Raw genomic sequence first — 18,584 nt, 5'->3', positions numbered from 1 at the left:
CAGAGAGCAAGGGGGAACAGTTTCTGAAGCAGGCTCTAGGCTGAGAGCAGAGAGCCAGATGGGGGCTCAAAACTCCTGAACCCTGAGATTATGACCGGAGTCGGAGTCAGACACCCCTGAAGTACTTAGGCTATTTAAGGAAGACAATTTAGAGACCAAAGAGCCAGGAAAATCTGACTTTTATTTCTTAAATACTGTGAAGGAAGATGGGGGAAATGGTCCCCTGATGAGGGAGGGCCACAAGAGCTAGGGATCATCAGCAAAGGCCCGGTGGGCATTAGGGAAGCGCTGGGGGCTGTAGTTGGGGTCTTCCTGCAGTCGCTTTTGTATATCAGCCCGGAGCTAGAGAGAGAGAGCAAGCAGGTCGGAGGGGCAGCGGCCAGGCCCCTAGGATCCCAGCAAGCACGCAAGGCCATCCCTTAGAAGCTAACACTTCCCCACCAGCCACACTGTCAGCCCAATATGGTATCGCCGAGCCTTCCCAGATGCCACTAGGGAAAAACTCTTTAAAAAAATCACATGGTAGCCCCAGACTGACCAGTTCATCTCTGAAAGGATCAGAAAAGAGGGGCCCTAGCCCAACCCCTCCCACTAGACCATCCCTATCCTGCTTCAAGGTGGGGGCACCTGCTGCCTGTAGCTCTCCTGAACCTCTGGTGCCTCCAGGTCCCGGCTCAGGCTCTCGGGGCTCGTCAGGGGCCGAGCTCCGGCTGCCTTAGCTGCCCGGCTCACGGCCTCTGAGAGAAGCAGCTGGGGGCCCTCACCCTGCATCGTCTGGGGGACAGGGGGTCGGGAGGGAAAAGAGGATCAACGTCAGATCCAGTGCCACCACCCAGCTCACCCTTTCCAGGAGTCAACCACTGAGTTCCTATGCTAGTGGAGAGAAGGGGACTAGTCCAGGCGGTTTTGACAGCAGAGATACCTTCCTAGTTTTATTCGGCTCTGGCCGAAACATGGCATTTGAGTGTGCTGGACTCACTCTTCAAAATAAGAGGGGCAGGATGAGTCAGGCCAGCCAGCACTCTGAGCTGGCTAGTCCACAAGAGGAAGCCCACCTTAAGGAAAATAGGCCCTAGTCACATTCCTAGCCACCGGGCAGCTGAGGGAGGACAGGACTGCTGGCAAATGCTAACGTGAAGGTGTGCTGCAGCGACCGTGAGCAAGTCAATCCCCGGGAAGGTGTCCTCAGCCATTAAATGACGGGACTAAACTAGGAAGAATTCCTTCTGACTCTGAGTAATTGGATTCTAAACACGACAGGGGAATTTGGATAAAGAGAGATCCTCAGGGAAGAAGCAGACCAACCTTGCGTCTCTTGGCAGGCATACCACTGAGGTAGGCATCGCTCAGGGGAGGCTGCGGCTTCACCTTCCGCTGGCTCTGAATGTCCTGCTGGATAATCGGAACCCATTCCTGGGGATGAAAAGGGGATGAGTAACTGGCACAACTTTCAGCTGCCTTGGCCCACCGGCCCACCTCCCGACACTTACTGGGGGGACTGCGGCCGCCCAAGGTTCTGTCTCAACTGAAGCTCCATCCTGTTCGTCACGGGAGCCGCCGCCCTCAGGAGCAGGAGGCGGACCTCGGGACATGGCCTCTTCTGCTGTTGTTCCAGGGGCTGGGGAAGCATTCTCCCGCTGGGAGCCAGACACGTGGGAAGACAAGGGCTTCAGCACACCCAGCTCCAGCCCTCCCGCCCCCGGTCCCCCACTCCACATCACCTGGCCCCTCAACTCTCCCTGGTACCTGAGGCTCAGGGGAAGTTCTCTCTGATCCCTGAACTTCCATTGGCTCCTCGGGAAGTGGCTATAAAATTGGACAAAGAAGGAGAACACAGAAAGCTGTCTCAGGCCTCTCCAGTTCGCTCAAGTCCCCTGACCCCAGAGCCCATCTGGGTCCCTTACCTGGGGTGGATCACCAACCCTGCGAACATATCTGAGAATGGCATCAGGGCCTACGGGCATGTGCTCCAAAACCACCTGAAGCCTCAGTCCCATCATAGTGGTCAGCCAGCTCACCAAGGACGGGTTCACCCCACGAGACATGCGACGCTGAGGGCAAAAAGCAGCCTTAGAACACAGCATCTTCAACGAGCTCTTGAAAAGTGTCAAAGAGTAAAAGACGGCAGTTGGGGGAGAAAAAATAAAAACCGCATGATACCAGAGAGAATGGAAACCCAAGGAAACAGAAGGCTGCGGCTCTGGGGCAGAGGTGGTACTTACAATTCGGCCATTGATGACCGCGGCAAGCTCCATCTGCTGTCCCCCCAAGCAGTGCAGGTTGAGGGCCAGGCATTCAAACAGGCCCTGGTTACACAACTCAAGCAGGCGGGCCCCAAATCCACTGTCTATGGGCAAGACACAAGGAGGAGATGCTGGCACCCGACAGCTCTGCACATCTAACACCCCCGCCCCCCGGCCCCCCAGCCCCGCTGCCCCTGACCTGTGCAGTGCAGTACATGAGCAGCGATGCTATTGAACTGCTCTTGGAGAAATTCCAGGTTTGTCCGGATGATGTCCACCCCTGGCTGAACCTGCACCAAAGACTGAGAAACAACACACACAAAGACCCTCCGAATCAGGAACCCTGGGAGACCAGGAACCGAAAGCAGTAGCAGGAACAGGAGCTACCCTGACGGGACCCAGGAGAAGACGGAATGTGGAAGGGGTACTCACAAAACTCTCCCGCACGTACTCTTCCAGCCCTGTGATCAACGTGTGGGTTGCCGTCTATGGGGGAAACAGCGCAAGTTTAGATCCAAGCCCCAGCCCTCAAGACACTGCCCTCCCCTCTACCTCCAGTAAGTCCAGGGCTTGAGCTGGAGCAATCATAGCTTTAGATGACAGATAAACAGAGTCAGGAATAAATAACAGAAAGTGACGAGAAAGAGAGCCCTGGGGTCCAAGATCTTCATTTACCCGTATGTTACCAGGTGTGGGCTCTTGGCCACCCAGGTAGTGCTGGTGGAAAAAGGATCGCAGCTGGGGCTGGAGCCGCTGCAGTGGCTGGAAATGCCCATGAAGAAGCATCACCACATCCACCATGGAAAAGTTCTGGCACAGCAGAGAGAGTAGGGCCCCAAAGAATCCTAGAGACAGAGACAGAAGTCAGCAGTGGCCTCTACCACCTGGCCTGCCCACCCACCACAAGCCCATGGGCCTCATCACACCTCGGCAATACCCCTCAACAGAGACCATCGACCTATCCCTCCCTGTAGAAGGCCAAGGCACTCCCAATTTGCTCACCGAGGGCCCCATCAGCCCCAGGCTCAAAGATGTTGCTTGATCCACTGAGGCGCTGTATGAAAGCAGCAATACTTTCACTACTGCCAGCCCGAGCCCCCAGGGAGCCCAGCAGGGAGTTCAGCACGCCCTGCACCACGGAGGTAAAAAACTCCGGTGAAAGGCTCTCAAGACCCAGGCCTCCAGGACTCCCTGCGCCACCAGAAGGGGACCCTGGTGGGGGCATGGTCTGTTGCTCTGGGGCTGGGGGTGGGGGTGGGGGTGGCGGGGGGGGCGGAGGGGCCGTCTGCGTCGCCTGGCAAAGAGAAGGAACAAACAACAGAACACAAGGTGAGCACGGAGACAAGAATGTAAAACGACACCAGAAAGGCACAAACCAAGAGGACCGTGGAAGATGGAGAGCTGTAATCTGCTCTTTACTCCCAAAGCACAATGCGCACACATAGTTACACAGCGGCAGGATGGGGCAGAGCACCGACCCTCTCTCCCTCTCGATGGGGTAGGTTACAAAGCAGCAACACCAATTACTTCGCTTTCACAGCCTCAATTTCCTCATCTCCGAATCGGGGCAGGGGTGGGTGGGAATCCGAGTCCACAAATTCCCAAGGCTCCCTCCCACCAACATGCCACCAGAGACTGTAGCCCAGCAGCAATACCACAGCAACAAGGCACCAGCGCCTGGCCGAGCCAAGGGAAAGGAAGGGTGAGGTGATGAGCAAGGTAGGCACTTACCTGCAGAAAGTCGGTCATGCCCTGGAGAAAGGCAGGGACACCAGGCATCGCCACGGTGATGGTGGGAGAAGCCATGCCAGGCCCTCCGGCCCCTGGCCCCGCAGGACCCAGCAGGTTCCCTAGGAGCTGTGAGAACTGAAGATCGGCTGCTGAGGGTTGAGGGGGTGGAGGCTGGGCGGGCCCCCCGGGGGCAGGACCAGCTGTGGTTGCTGTGTTGGTGGTGCCTGCACTGGCTGAAGCAGTGGCAGGGGCTGGAGGTGGTGCCATTCCTGGGGTCCCCTGAGCTACAGAGGCCAAAAGAAAAAAAGATGAAATCCAGAGAAACGAGACCCTACAGCATTTCCATTCTGATCTTCCCAGCAGGAAAGCAAGAACGAAGGACCTATGAAGAGAACTGGGAAGCACCAGTAAGGAGATTAAGGAGCATCAGCAGGGCCGTGGGAGTGACTACAGCTGGAGACAGGGAAGAACGAGGACTCACCCACAAGAACGGGCTGCATAAGAAGCTGCCCCACGAGGCCGCTCACCATCTGGGCCAAAGAGGCATTGGTACCTAGTCCAGCGCCCTGCTGAAGGGAGAACAAAGGAGGCTTTCAGTCCTGCCCTTTTCATTCCCCACCACAGGATTCTCTCCCCGAACTTCCCCACCAGAACCCCTCCACCCTTACTCACTAGAGTACCCGAGATTGGGGGCCCCCCAGGATGGGAAGGCCGAGCCTGTGGAGGGGTGGGCCGAGCAATCACCACCCGGGTCGGAGCTGTTGGGAAACCCGGCACCTGCTGTCCTGTGGGTGGCAGAGGGGAGAGACCAGAGAGGGCTGAAGGCTGGGCCCCTGACTGCCAGCCAACGGCACCCACCACCATGGACCGTGCCCGCCTCCCAAACTTCCCCTTCCAGGTCATTACCTGCGGCCGCGGAGGCAACAGCTGCCACCATGGCCTGATGAGTGATCTGGTGGGCGACGGCGTGCATGAACTCAGGGGGCAGGGAGGGCAGCTGGATGAGGGTGGAGCCTGGGGGGCGGGTCTGATGTAACCTTGAACCTGGACCCCCTTCAGCCCACCCATTCGGCCCTACCCCTTCTCTACCCAGAGCTCTGCCTGCTCTGATGCCCTCACTCTTACCCAGGGTTTGGCCATGACCAGGGGGTCCTAGGGGGCCAGTGGGAGCACTCGGAACTCCACCGGGCTGTGTGCCAGAATCTGGGCAAGGAGACAGAGAGAGTAGCCCTGAGACAGGCGGGGCCAAAGCCTAACTATATCCTCCTGAGACTGGCGTCCTTCAGGCCGCTACTCCCCCCACCAAAAAGCCTGCCTCTCCCTCCATCTAGACAGGAAGGCGGCACTCCCTTCACCATGCAAACAAAACTGCAAGGACAAGCAGTCACTCCTGCCCCTCCCCACGCATGCCAACTAAAAGTTTCTAGTCTGGTTAACCCTGCTACCTCCATCAGCCCTGACTTCTCCCTTCCCCACCCTCCCTCTCTCACACCCCGCTACAGACCACCCTCCCAAGCCACGTTGCTCTTCTCTACCAACAACCAATCCTAACTCACCTTGGATGTTCATGTGCATCATGACTACAGGTTCCACGCTCTGGTGGGAAATCCGGATGACCCTTGGGTGGCTGGTGGTCGGGGGGGGAGCCGGCCCTGGTGGGGGAACACCCTCAGTTGAGGACTCGACAGTGGTAGAAGTGGGAGCCAGGGATGAGGCCTGCCCAGGACCAGGGGGAGCTGCCTCCGCATTAGAAGTCGGGGGGGGCCGAGTCCCATTCCCTGTCATGGTCACGGTGGTTCCCACGTTGATCTGGAGGAGACAGATGAATGACACAGAAGTGAGTAAAATAAGAGCCTAACCCACGGCACTCCGTGATATACTTCCGAAGTCTCCCCCATTCTCCATCACTACGTATTTCTAAAGTCCCTACCTCTTCTCACTACTGTCAAACCCGGTAGCTACCGTGGGTCATGCCACCACCAGCCATGCGGTCTCCCTCACACCAGGCTCCTCCCCTCCGACCCACCTGGATGGGAATGGCTGCCTGCTGGAGCACCATGGGGGTGGTGTAGTGAGACATGGGCCGGACCACATGCAGGTGTCGTGGGGGCGCACAGGCCAGGTTGCAGCGCAGGTCAGACAGCGCCACAAAAGTGTTGCCCAGCAGCCGTAGGCTCTCCCCCACCAAGTTGATCAAGCGCTGGTCCTCTTCGCGGCCCTCTTGCTATATCCCCAGGGTCAAGCACAGAAAGACCAAAAATATTAGGCTGGGACGAACGTCAATAACAAAAGCAGTACCACCTTTGAATGACACCACGTTCTCTACACCCCCAGGCATAGCCTCAGAAGCTTCCAAGTAGACCCAACCTCTATAAATAAAGTCTACTTCGTGCACACGGAAAGTTTCCTATTACAACAAACCCTACAGCAAATCAGTACAGCATCATCTGCTAAATTTCCTTACTCTGCCTAAGTCTCCTAATTAACCCAAGGTATGAAAAGGTACAAAGACCGTAGGTATCACAGAGATGATGACCCTCCCTATAAACAAGGAAAACATCACTTACGAGTCTACAGAGGAATCATCCTGTTGCAGACAATGTCTTTTTCTGGGGAAAGGATTAGCTGTATTTCGGCCTATTCCATTTGGGACAAATGGGGGTGAGGGGGTAGGCGGGGCTCACGTTGTTGTTGTAGTCCGTGGTGGCGGCAGCGCCCAGAACCTCATAATAGCGCTGCAGGAAGGGCTGGAGGCGGCTCTCAAGCCGCTGTAGCTCCTGGAGCACTTCAACATACTCCGCAGGGGAAGGATGGCTGTGGGCAACCCCGAGAGGCAGTGAGCCAAGGCTCTCCTCAGACCCCCAACCTCAAAGTTGACACAGACTACACCTGCCCTGTCTGTCCGCAGCCTCCCCGACCCCTGGCCCAATCCCCTCTGGGACGAGCAGAGCATCTGTGCTTTACCTGTACCCACGGGAAGACAAGAGAAAATACACTGCTTCTCCCTTTCCCACCACATGATTCTATACCTGTGATGACAAGAAACTAACTCTGAAGAAAGAGGCGTGGCCTGTGAGAACTCAAGAGAGAGAATCTTAATCAGGCTCAGGAAACACCATCTGGACTTTCTTGCCCCAAGGACAGCAGTGCTTCTGGCTCAGATGCCAACTCTAACCTCATCAGCCGGTCCAGAGCCTCTCCCTGTCTCCCCCCCACCCCCAATAGCCCTACAGGAGACACTGTCAAGCAGCCGTCTTCTCCCATCATACCCTTCTTGGCTCTCACACTTCACTTGGGATCCCCAAACCCCCTCCCAAAGGGTCCCTCTGTTTCTCACTTGGGTGCATTGGTCTCTGGGGCAGGTGTTGAGCCTGCTGGAGCTGGGCCGGAAGGGGTGAGCTCCGGGCTCTGGGCTGGGGCACGCTCCTCCACTTCTTCGGCCTCCATGGGCTCCCGAGGAGGCACTTCACTTTCAACTGGTTCTGATGTTTGAGAACTCAAGGCTACAGACTCCGGGGCCACGGTTGGCGTCTGTGGGGGCGGCTGACTGTGCTGTGCTTGGGGTCCCCCTCGACACTAAAGAGGGATTCAGGATACCAAAGGCAGGATGAGACTGCTGCAGAGAATTACCCAGGACAAAGGAGACTGAGTGGAGAAGGAGCTCTAGCTGGGCTCCCTGAAGGCAGGGCTTTGCATTGGCCTCTTTGATTCCCTAGCCACCAACGTAAAACTTAAATAAGACGCACAACAAATAGCTGTTGTACTTGTGAATTACTAGCAAAATACAAAAAGTATGGTTCACTAAATCCCCACAAAAAAAGAAAGAAAGGTCACAAGCTACAACCACAACACAAACTAATGGAAATAGTATCAACTATAGCAACTTAGAAACTAAAAAAGCACGAACTGCTTCTATAATTGAAAGAAGCAGCCGTGAGAATTATCTCACAAGTTTGAAACAAACTTCCCAGATACCAGGCACCCAGAGAATTGGCAGGAACAAGATAGGCTGACAAAGATACTTTTTCCTGCCCCGAAGACTGAAGACTGCAGAGAAGAGACCAGATTAGACAGGGAAAATCCAACTGATATGGCCACCACCATGCCTTCACCACCACTGGCCTTCACCACCAGGCCAGTCATGCCTTCACCACCAGAGGGGTAAAGGAGAATGATGAGACAGACAGACCCTAGCCAGCCTTGTCCACTGACCTCCATCCGGGAAAGTAAGGTCTGTATATCTCTGATCATGTGCTGAGCCATCACCAGCCGTACTCGGGGCTCACTCTACGACAAGAGAGGGAAAATCAGGGTACACCTGAGATGAAGCCATGAACTCTACCACCCACTGAACCAGGTCCCAGCCATCTCCTTGGCCAGGTTCAACCCCCACCTCATGGCCTCCTTCTCCCAGATCCCCTTCCCTGACCCTCCCAGGCCCGTGATACCTGAATCGGGGCCTGTTCCATGTTGATGTGAACATCCACAGCAGAGCCGTCACTCTGAGAAAAGGGTAAGGGAAGTTGCTCTGGGAGAAGCCAAATACTAAGGCCCCCACACCTTCAACTCATTCTCTAGAGCCCCACTCTTTTTCTCAAAGACTGAGGTCATATCAGACCTCAGGGCCCTGGAAACCCAATCTAAAGACCAAAATACCTGTCTTATAAGCTCTCTGCCATTACCACAACCAAACCACCCTTCCCACAAAAACCATCCTATGTGGAACACAAGCTTACAGGAAGATTGAAGGTTCCAACCATGACATAGCTGTTGGCATTCCGGTCATGAACAGAGGCCCCAGGCCCCCGAGTACCAGGCGGGGGTCCCCCACCATGGGTGGCTGAGGCAGACCCTATCCCAGAAGATGCCCCAGAAGGCAGCTGCGTCTGAGGAGGAGCCCGTTCCACCAGGTGAATAACCTTTCCCCCAACATCTGCAGGAAAAAAAAAAAAGATACACACCAAAGCATTATATGATCAGGTAAGCTCAAGGCCTCAGTTCATCCCTCTAGACAGCTGCCTCAACCTCTAAACTGCCTCCCCCAAACTCTTACTGTATTCCTGGAGCTTCTTATCATCCTGCAGAACTCGTCCCTGATAGATGAGCCGTTGTTTCTCAGAGGGAATGCTGACAGAGGCAGCGATGTGCTCCTTAAATTCCTTTACATTCATCTGCAAGGTAACAGAAATAAAAAACTATCATCTAATGTAGGAAAGGGAAAGGACAGAAGGCGGACAACTGACTTTTGGGCATGAGGGGTAAAAATCACCCAATCATAAAATCACTACCCATTTGTCTTGATTGTGAGGTAATTATTGTGCAAAGCCCCAAACTAAGACGTGTTAACACCTGTCAAAACAGACAATAAATGTTAACAAAGTTCAGGTTATATGCCCAGAAGAAAATCACATGGCTGGATACAGAAAAGCTAACTGACCTTCACTTCTCTCCCTGGCTCCCAAAGGAATGTGTGTCTAAAGATACCAATGACCCCTCCCCAAACACAAAATGATACAACTCTGCAATCTCCAAAATAAACGCAATGATAAGGAAGGTGGGGTGGAAAAATCAAGCCAGAAAACTAAGTACAAAAAGAGAAAAGAGCAAACACTTTCCTAACTGGACAACATACTCTTGGGATGTACCAGAATGTTTACATACATCTAATCACAAAAGTCTACATGGTCTTCTTGTATGTGTTTTAAAAACTACAGACCTCATGATTTTCTCTCCAAGTATTAGAGGAATTAATGGCATAAACAGCTGTGTCTGTGGCATTACATCAAGACTCAAATTATGCCACAAATACTAGAAAATCCACTCAATAGCCTATTAGGGCTCTACCTGCACTATGGGCTCTGATTTCCAGCCTTTAAAAACAGAGTACAGACTTGACCAATTTTTGCTTTTAAGACTTGTGTTTTGGATCTCCATTCTGTTTCCCTTCCCAAAAGCAAGAGCTAGGTCTGTCCCTTTGGGCTGGGGTTCCCTCATGATGATGGCATAGATTTCCCCCTTCCTCCATATTTCCCTCTGCATGAGTTCTATCACAGTGGAAAAAGGCAGAATGAAATCTGCCTCATCCATACCTTCCCACTCAACAAGCAACACCAGAAAGTATCCTGTCTAGAACATGAACAAAGGAACCGATGAAAGAAGATTTGAGGACCCCCCCCAAAAAAACCAGGCTCTTCTCTCAGAATAAGGGGACTACAAGAGGAAGGGTGAATGGGGGTCTTCCAGAAATACTGGGGTCTCACCTGGGCCCCCACAATAAAGGTCCGAGTCTGAGAGTCCAAGGTCTTCACCAGCACCTCCAGGCTGTCAGGCTCCTCCATACTGGTAGTGGTACTGGTAGTATCACTGGGCTCCATGGCCGACAGCTCTCTAAGGAAGAATGGAGAGAGGGAGGCCTGCTGTCGCCCAAAGCAGATTTTATACACCCGGAAGCCTTCCCAGCCTGAGTCTCCGCCCTAATACCTAAAGAGTTTCTCCCACACAAGCACACACACACACACACCCGCCCCCATCCCCCTTCTGATTCCGGGGCACAGGGAGAGAAACACAAAGGGCAGAAGATCGACGGCACAGAGAGCTGGAAGACGGGGAGATGGGAGGGGCTCCACAGTGCCAATCACAGTAAGGGAAGGCCACTCAGGCTAGGAAGCAGGAAAGATAAGGAGACCAGTGTCATCATCAGTCGCGATACGACAAAGGCCCCAAAGTTCGGCAAACCCTGGGGGACACGCGAGAGCTGGGGGGGGGGGGGTCGCGCCAGACTCCGCGGAGACAGTGGTTTCGCGCACGCGCGCCACGCCCATCGAACCCGCCTAAGTCACGACAGACCCGAGATGACGGACACTCACGGGGGGCCAGACTGGCTAGCTGACTGCCCCCCTCTTCCACCTTCCCTCGACGCTCCAGCAGAGCGCCGGAACCAACACACACCAAACACACCCCCCCCCACACCCCCAAACACACTACCACCACCCCGGACTCCGCCCCCGACTTCCCCAAGGTACCGTCACTTCCGGTCTCCCCCAACTTGCCACCGATGGCCACTTCCGTTTCCCCGATAGTATTTGGGGATCGCAAGGCGGTACTTCCGGCTCCCCCAGGTCCCCAAGATTTACTTTTGTGGGGCACGATGAGGAAGTTCGCGGCCCCCAACAGTGAGTTCCTTGGGGCGAGACGGGCCGGGGCCGGCCTGGATGGGAGGGAGCCGAGCACCCCGAGGAGCCGCGGCCACCGTCGCCCGGGGGACCGTACTGCGCCTGCGTGCGTCACTCTACGCATGCGTACACTCTTAGGCACCGCCCACCCCCGCTGACGCTGTTCATTTCTTCTGTGCACGCGCTTGAGCTGTGGGAGGTTGAGGTGGCTACTATAAATGCCTGAAAAAAATTACTAGATGAGACTCTACGCCTCGAGAAGCTTTGGACAGTTGTATGCAACTTGGAGTTTGGGGACTAGGGATTGCGCCTCATCAATCCATGTTATTAAAGTCGTGGCCGGCAGAGAATTTAAGGCGGCACTGTCCTGGCCTCCTAAAATTCTGTCTTGTCACTCTGGCCCTCGAGGCTCTACTCCTTCGGCGCCTCCGGAAGTCATCTTTTCTTTAGACGGTTGGAGGTGGTTCGCGAGCTGGGCGTGCCGTCGCGTCGTTGGGGCTGACCTCGGTTCTGCTCGGTGGGCGTTTGGCGGGCTGTGGGCGCCATGTTCCTCGCCGGCGATGTGCGGCCAAGGGGACGCGCCATGTTTTGGAGAAACTAGGATTTACTGTTTTTTAGGACTTTCGTCAAAAAGGGGACCTCAGAGTTTGGGAATTAGGAGCAAGTGGACTCAGATTGGACCGAAACACAAGAATCTGACCCTGGGGTTTTGAAGGGGGTGTTGAAGGGCTTCCGCAAGCCCCGGGTCCGCGGGCAGGCGGGACGGTGTTCGCTGCCTAAGCCCTCCAGCCCACCCGCTGCCCTCGGGCCAGGGCCTTGGCCCCCTGGCGCTGCAACTTTCCCAGCCAGGCCGGTTGCTGCCGGTGTGCCTGCCTGCGGTGTCCATAGCCTTTCTGGGATTCGTAGTTTCTACCCAGGTCCCAAGGACCATTTCAGTTAAGAGTTCTAATAAACACCTGTTTAGAGAGCTCTTGGTTTGTGGTCAGCCACTTTACTAAGGGTTTTGCGTACTGTCCTTAAAAGCCTTTCAACACCTAGGATAGTTAATACTTACAATTTATAGATGAATATACGTAGGCGAAAGTAAGTGGCAGAACTGACAAATCCAGACCTACCAGACCCCGGGTAGAGCACTTCTACCAATAAGTTGTTGTATTTTACATGTATTTGTTTTTTATGATAAAAAGTAACAAACATTACCTTTAAATAGTAATAATGAGCCCTCATATACCCATCACCCAAATTTTGTTCTTTTAATTAAATCGCAAGTGCATAGCAACCTCACCTCTCAGAACAAATTTTTTGGCAGTCTGTGGGTTATACATAATCTATTAAGGAAGCCATCTTTCATTGCATTAACTGCTCCACCCACTTGGCTCTCCTTACTCTTATTTGAGAACCTAAAAACCACCAGAAACTGTAGTAAGTGCTTTTTACAAGCATTAGTTATAGCGAATATTTACTTTGGACTTAACTATGTGCAGGCCTTTGTTAAGGACTTTATGTGCATTGTCTCTTTTAATCCTAGCAGGTTGATGATTTGGTCATTTTAAAACAGACATAGAGATTCATAAAATTGTCCAAGATCTAACAAATAGTGGAGTTAGGGTTTGCACCCTCTCTAACACCAGTACCTATCCTCTAACCGTTACATTATGTAGCCTCTTGTAGTAATAAATGTTGAGCAAATAGACTCATGTCCGCGAACTTTCTCAGGGGTGTACATATTGTTTCCCCAATTATAAGCTTCAGAGGGAAAGGTTTCCATCCACCAGGCCCCAGCGCCTATTTCATACCTGTTCTAAAGAACTTACCAGGTTGTATTGCAATGATTTTTGTTTACAGAGCTAGTTTTCCTTTTACTGCTTCAAGGCCAGGGACTATGTAATTCATTTTTATGTCCCTAGGGCTTAGCTGACAAACAGCTGGGACTCAAAACAGTTTGCTAAGTGAATGAATGAATCAGTCCACCTCTCTTCAGTGCTGCACAACACAGCAGAAACCCAGCTCAGATATAAGTTGAAAGGCCATAGGCTTCTACTTAAGAGGGCTCAGCTTTCCTAATTCTTGAGAGACCCTTGGACATGTCAGGGTGTATTCTGGAGTACTGGCATCTAGAAGAGGGGGAGGAAGGCCCAAACACTGTAAGTAATCCAGGCTTGGGTTGGAAAACAAGGTTGAAGTTACTCATTAGCAGGTGAAAGGGTCAAGGGTCAAGGCAAGGGGGCTGGAAGCCGAGTGGACTGAGTAACTAGCAGGGGGAGAGAGCAGTTAAGGCACCAGCCACTTCACGAAGAGCACCAGCTCCCTCCTGCCTGAAGATGTTCTACCAAATATGGGCAGCTCTATTCTACCTCTATGGTATTCTCCTTAACTCCATCTACCAGTGCCCTGAGTTCAGTCAACTGACAACTCAGGGAGTGGATGGGAAAGAGGTATGGACTGCGAATGGGGGGAGCTTATGGTGGGGGCTCTGAAGGATTTGGGTGGGTGGCCTTGAGTGACCGGATGCCACACTGGGAAAGGGAGAAAGGGCGTGTGTGTTTGTGACAATGAATGCAAGAACAAGTAAAAAAAAATAGTAGTATGGCCATCAATGTGGAGACATGGTAGAATTGGGGGCGGGTGGTTACTCAAGGTGATTGAGAGGAGACAAAGGAAAACTCACTTAATGGCTCCCTGTCATGACCCAAACCTTAGTTGGAAAAAAACAGCCACCACTCCACTCCTAAGTCTTGCTGTCTTAAGAGTGATGATGAAGAGGTTGAATGGATCTTGTAGTGGGGACCCACCCTTTTCTGATCCCCTCCCCCCCACCTGGTTCTCTGCAGTTCCCAGAGCCACACCTGGGCCGGTGGTACTTTATCGCAGGGGCAGCTCCCACCAAGGAGGAATTGGCGACTTTTGACCCTGTGGACAACATTGTTTTCAACATGGCTTCAGGCTCTGCCCCCACACAGCTCCAGCTTCGTGCTACCATCCGCACGTGAGTGGTGAGGAGGCAGAGGCACCAGTAGGTGCAGTCTCTGTTCAAAATATGAGCACCCACCCACAAAGAACTCGGCTCTTTGGGGTATCTGCTATTCTTGGCCCACTGAGTCAACAGTTCTATTAGTTTCCTTCTGAAGAGAGATGGGCCTAACCAACCATACCTTGGTAGCTTGATACTACCAAGGGGATCCAGGCTTCAAAAAGAAGTAAGATAAATAGAGGTTGGTATTGTGTGGTTGGGGTGCCACTCAGCCCTCCCTCCTTGTCACCACTTCTGCAGGAAAAATGGGCTCTGTGTGCCCCGGAAATGGATCTACCACCTGACTGAGGGGAGCACAGATCTCAGAACTGAAGGTTGGTTCTCTCCAGCCCTCATGCTCCCCAAGTCCCCTGGGCTTGCTTGGTTTTGCATCTCTGCCCTGACACTCTCCCCACCTCCCCGCCCCAAACAGGGCGCCCAGACATGAAGACCAAGCTCTTCTCCAGCTCATGCCCAGGTGGAATCATGCTGAAAGAGTCAGGCCAGGGTTATCAGCGCTTCCTCCTCTACAGTGAGTGGAGATGCCAGGCAGGAAGGGTTGGAGGAAACACTTGGAGGGCAGGAGCCTCTCACTCTGGGTCCTATGATATCATCCCAGGAAGGGCTGGGTGCCTCCATGAGGTCCTCACCAGGGTGGTGCTAAGAAGCAGGGACTTTGATAGGCCTGCCTGGTTCTGCCTTGCTCTTCCAGATCGCTCACCACACCCTCCTGAGAAGTGTGTGGAGGAATTTCAGTCCCTGACCTCCTGTTTGGACTCCAAAGCCTTCTTACTGACTCCCAGGAATCAAGGTGAGGGGGTAAAGTCCCACAGAAGAGGACTAGGACTCACCAAGTCTTCTGTGCCAGATGAAAGGGACTCAAGTGATGTCACCGGAGGACATGGCCAAAGGCTGACATCATTAGAATGGCGGTGTTGACACCTCCGTTTGTGTCATAGGCTGTGATGGCATCAGAAGGATGTGGCCAAGAGCTATGATGTCACCCAAGGGAGCCAGGATGGGCTCTGGGCTACTCAAAAGAGAGGTTTCAGAGTTTGTGGTGTATAAATGGGGCAGAGGGGCAGAGATGTAGGGGGAAAGGCCTCAGAGACCCCTTCTTAGATGTGGGGAAAAGCAGGAATGCATTCTCCTCTACCCTGTTACCACCAGTGTTGCCTTTCTTCCTGGATTTCCTTCCTTTACATCCTCTTTTCTCCCTCCTCCCACCAGAGGCCTGTGCGCTGTCCAGTGACTGACCTGTGGCTTCATCTGTGCCCCAGATGGATATGGTGGGAGCTGCAGTTGTGCTGCAGGGAGAAGCCGGAGACTCCCAGCTCCCTTTCAAGAGTAATAAAGATGGTTTTTCAATCCTCATCTCATTTTGGGTTTGTCTCCAGACACCAATCCCACTACCTCCATTTCAGTACTCCCCCTGGGTCTTCTGCCACCTAAACCCCCAGCTGGACGGCGTCAGGAAGGACACTGAGTGGCGGTATGTCTCACTTTGTAGTGATATATTTAGGATTTGGTGTGACACAGTTATTTATTGCTGAGTGTGCAAACCCCTAACCCCAGAGTGGAGACTGCAAGCTCCAATGCTTCCCCATACTGCCTGTCTGAGCTGCCAGTCCCACTGAACTGGCCCTCCTTCCAATACTGCCTGCACCATTCCCACTTCCCCTGGCTCCTGGGAACACCCAGACCCTCCCTGCAGGCTCCCTGTCACCTGGGGTCCCTATCCACACCCCCTAATCCACCCACAGAACAGTCCCATTCTCCTCTAGATGGCTCAGATCCCAAGATCTAAGGGGATCCCTTGTGGCTCCAACCACCCTCTAACCCTAGTCAGAGGTCTGTCTGTCCTGCCTCTGGTCTCCTCCAGCCCTGGGTAGTTTTGAAAGGTAAAGAGGACCCTTTAGTCTTTATTTGTCACCACCACACTTTTTTTTTTCTTTTAAAAAGTAGAGGTGGAAAGAAAAAAAACGAAAGTGGGGGAAACGTAAAAGCAAAAAGTAACAACAGCTGGTGAATTCAAGGGCAATATCCCCATTGTCCATAAACAGATACCCTAAACAGCTCTATTCTCCCCTGTGTGTGAAGGGGGGGCCCTGTGCCCTCATACCCTGGGGTTTATTCCCCATCCCTGAGGTCCCTGTGCTTACAATCTGGGTCATGACCCCCACTCTCCTCCTAAAGGCCACACTATCTTCACCCTTGCTCCCACCCCACTCAGGGTGGGGGCACTACGGTCACCCCCTATCCCGCAGTCACAGCCCCTTTCCCGGATCTCCCCTCCACTCCTCACCCTCCCTCTCCAACTTCTCACCCTCCAAGTCAGTGGCCTCCTCATCCCCACTGGGCTCCCGGAGGCTGACAGCCAGCACTAGGGCCTGTAGGAGACCAAAGAGGCAGGCAAAGTGCAGGGGGTGAGCAGTAAGTAGGCTCAACACAGCATGGAGCCCATGCAGGGCAGCCAGGAAGCACAGCAGTCCATGCAGCCAGAGGCCCACGGGTCCACGCAGGCCCAACGCGTCCAAAGCTGCCCTCAGAGGCCTTGAGCACAGCCCCAGCAGTGCTGAGGCCAGCAGCTCCAGCAGGTGCAGAGTCAAGTTGGTTGAGATCTGCAGACACTCCTCTGGGCCCCCCAGGTACTGCAAGGGAGCCCCTGCTCCCCCATCTGGATCCCCCCGTAGCCAGCCCAGCAGTTTCTGATGCCGCCCTGGCTTCTCCACTGGGGCTTCAGGCCTGGTGGGGCTCAGTCCCCCTTCAGGGGACACTCCAGATCTCCTGGTGCCACTTGAGTCCACAGGATCCCGTCCAAGTTTGGGAATGGTCCCTCCAGTCTCCAGTCTCCCAGACTCTTGAGTGTTAGAGATAGTCTTGTCCCACTTGAGGGAATCCATTCTTTTGCTTCCCAGTTGCTCATCTTGGGACTCCCTGCTTGGCTGTGGAGCAGCCCCATAGCTCCTCCGTACCCCTGGGTCTTTGGCCTTGGGAGGCCCCACATCTCCCATGGTTTCTGGGGCACTATCCCAGTCACTCCCTGAATTCTCAGAGGAGCTGTCCACTGGTCTGGGTTCTGGGGCAGGCAGGTCAGGTTTCATTGGTTTCCGGCGGCCCCAGGGGCGAGGTAGCCAGCCACCAAGTCGTCGCAGGAACATGGCTGGGATGTGTAATGAGCCCCCAAATTCTGCGGCTGCTTCCTAGCACTGCTTAGATTCTCAGGTTTAGGGGCTGAGTGTCTCCTCAAAAGCCAGGATCTGTTCAAGCTCAGAAGAACTGTTATCTTTTTGGTGATTCCTACTCTGAAATCAGAAGTGGCTCCACACTTTCCTGAATGGTCGTGCAGCTTCAAGTGTGACAAGCAGCTTGTTTCCTTTTCAGTTCTGAGGTAAAGAAGAGAGGCACATCCAAATTCATTCACCACCACCACCCCCCCCCCCCCGACCACCCCACCACACAAGATTCAGAACAAGAATCTCAGGATCTGACAAGGCCTGGGTCACCCCCACGGTGACCTCCCTGCGTTTCCGGGTTTCCTTTCCTGCAGGCAGCACCCCAAGTTTCACTCACCAAGGCCACGCCCCAAGGTGCCCCAGAAACTGGGGAGGCGGTGCTCCATCCAAGAAGGAAGGAAGGTGGCCCTGGGTTCTCAGCTGCTCCCAATCTGGAGAGTCCTGAACTGCTGACCTAAGGGAGCTCAAGAATAGGCAGTCTCCTATTGGGGGGTTAGGAGAGAGGTGTTGAGCAAATTCCACTCAGCAGCGTTCTTCCTTTGATTTAGAGACCTATGAATCCTACAAAGCGGCCCGACCGGGACCCGAGCACGCAGCTGAGACGCGGCCTCCGCAAGGTCAGGCCAGAAATATCTTGGGAGATCCTCGTCTCGAGGCCAAGCGCGGGCCTGCCTGGGGATCCAGGCGTCCGGGCGCTGTGCGCTGCGACCCCTCCCGGGCCCGGCGTCGGGGCCGCGGCCTCACCAAGCCTTCTGGAGCCGCAGAGCCCGGAAGCAGCTGCACCGGGGCTGGAGGGACAGACGGGGGCGGAGCCCGAAGCTCGCGGGGCGGACCCTGCGGATCCACCGCCCCCCGCGCCCCCGCGCCTTTAGTACGCGCCACTCCGCAGGGCGCGAGTGGAGATCAGGCAGGGCCAGGGCCTGAGTGTAAACCTAGCCCCCCATTTTCGTCGCCCACAGGTGCTCCCCTAAACTCGCCCGCTCCCTTTAGTCCCCTGCCCTTTGGTTCTTCCCTGCAACACCCCCCACCACCACCACTCCTTCTCATGTCCAGGACTTCATGGAAGGGTTTTCCGAAAAAGAAAGGTGCTTTTCTGGGACTCGTGTAGCTCTTCCCTGCCGTTCTACGCAGATTTTACTTCCTGGATCTGACAACAGTGAGCTCTCCATGTGCCTGGCACCTGGCATGAGCA

The 18,584-nt window shown here is 54.1% G+C and overlaps 3 protein-coding genes across 21 annotated transcripts; 1 reads left to right on the top strand and 2 right to left on the bottom strand.

Moving 5' to 3' along the window:
• Positions 1-162: 162 nt before the first annotated feature.
• Positions 163-11,264, bottom strand: BAG6 (BAG cochaperone 6). 17 transcript variants are annotated; one of them, XM_053223043.1, is made up of 26 exons: positions 10,997-11,264; positions 10,235-10,361; positions 9,028-9,145; positions 8,711-8,907; positions 8,423-8,476; positions 8,187-8,261; positions 7,312-7,550; positions 6,659-6,788; positions 6,001-6,198; positions 5,531-5,783; positions 5,100-5,177; positions 4,881-4,988; positions 4,647-4,759; positions 4,456-4,543; positions 3,975-4,258; positions 3,246-3,537; positions 2,919-3,088; positions 2,676-2,729; positions 2,443-2,545; positions 2,223-2,347; positions 1,905-2,051; positions 1,747-1,806; positions 1,491-1,637; positions 1,306-1,413; positions 628-774; positions 163-342 (listed from the first exon to the last, which is right to left on the bottom strand). In XM_053223043.1, exons 2-26 carry the CDS (start codon positions 10,346-10,348, stop codon positions 247-249), a joined length of 3,498 nt encoding a protein of 1,165 aa, XP_053079018.1. In that variant the 5' UTR covers positions 10,349-10,361; positions 10,997-11,264; the 3' UTR covers positions 163-246. The 17 variants fall into 17 exon arrangements, with proteins under 17 accessions (XP_053079018.1, XP_053079020.1, XP_053079019.1 ...); XM_053223045.1 differs by having other exon boundaries at positions 4,456-4,540; XM_053223044.1 differs by lacking the exon at positions 10,997-11,264 and adding an exon at positions 10,841-10,986.
• APOM (apolipoprotein M) lies at positions 10,420-15,530 on the top strand. 3 transcript variants are annotated; one of them, XM_053223060.1, is made up of 6 exons: positions 10,420-10,649; positions 13,978-14,132; positions 14,418-14,491; positions 14,590-14,688; positions 14,869-14,967; positions 15,387-15,530. In XM_053223060.1, exons 2-6 carry the CDS (start codon positions 14,080-14,082, stop codon positions 15,410-15,412), a joined length of 351 nt encoding a protein of 116 aa, XP_053079035.1. In that variant the 5' UTR covers positions 10,420-10,649; positions 13,978-14,079; the 3' UTR covers positions 15,413-15,530. The 3 variants fall into 3 exon arrangements, with proteins under 3 accessions (XP_053079035.1, XP_053079036.1, XP_014937636.1); XM_053223061.1 differs by lacking the exon at positions 10,420-10,649 and adding an exon at positions 11,518-11,663; XM_015082150.3 differs by lacking the exon at positions 10,420-10,649 and adding an exon at positions 11,683-13,581.
• Positions 15,531-15,655: 125 nt separating this feature from the next.
• CB2H6orf47 (chromosome B2 C6orf47 homolog) lies at positions 15,656-18,344 on the bottom strand. Its single transcript, XM_015082149.3, has 2 exons — positions 17,730-18,344; positions 15,656-17,542 (listed from the first exon to the last, which is right to left on the bottom strand). The coding sequence occupies exon 2, from the start codon at positions 17,315-17,317 to the stop codon at positions 16,424-16,426; it is 894 nt and encodes a 297-aa protein (XP_014937635.1). The 5' UTR covers positions 17,318-17,542; positions 17,730-18,344; the 3' UTR covers positions 15,656-16,423.
• Positions 18,345-18,584: the final 240 nt, after the last annotated feature.

Source organism: Acinonyx jubatus, chromosome B2, assembly GCF_027475565.1.
Source record: "Acinonyx jubatus isolate Ajub_Pintada_27869175 chromosome B2, VMU_Ajub_asm_v1.0, whole genome shotgun sequence".
In the NCBI taxonomy this organism is placed as follows: Eukaryota; Metazoa; Chordata; class Mammalia; order Carnivora; family Felidae; genus Acinonyx; species Acinonyx jubatus.
Note: the sequence above shows the minus strand (reverse complement) of the source record. Positions and strands in the feature narration are given on the sequence as shown.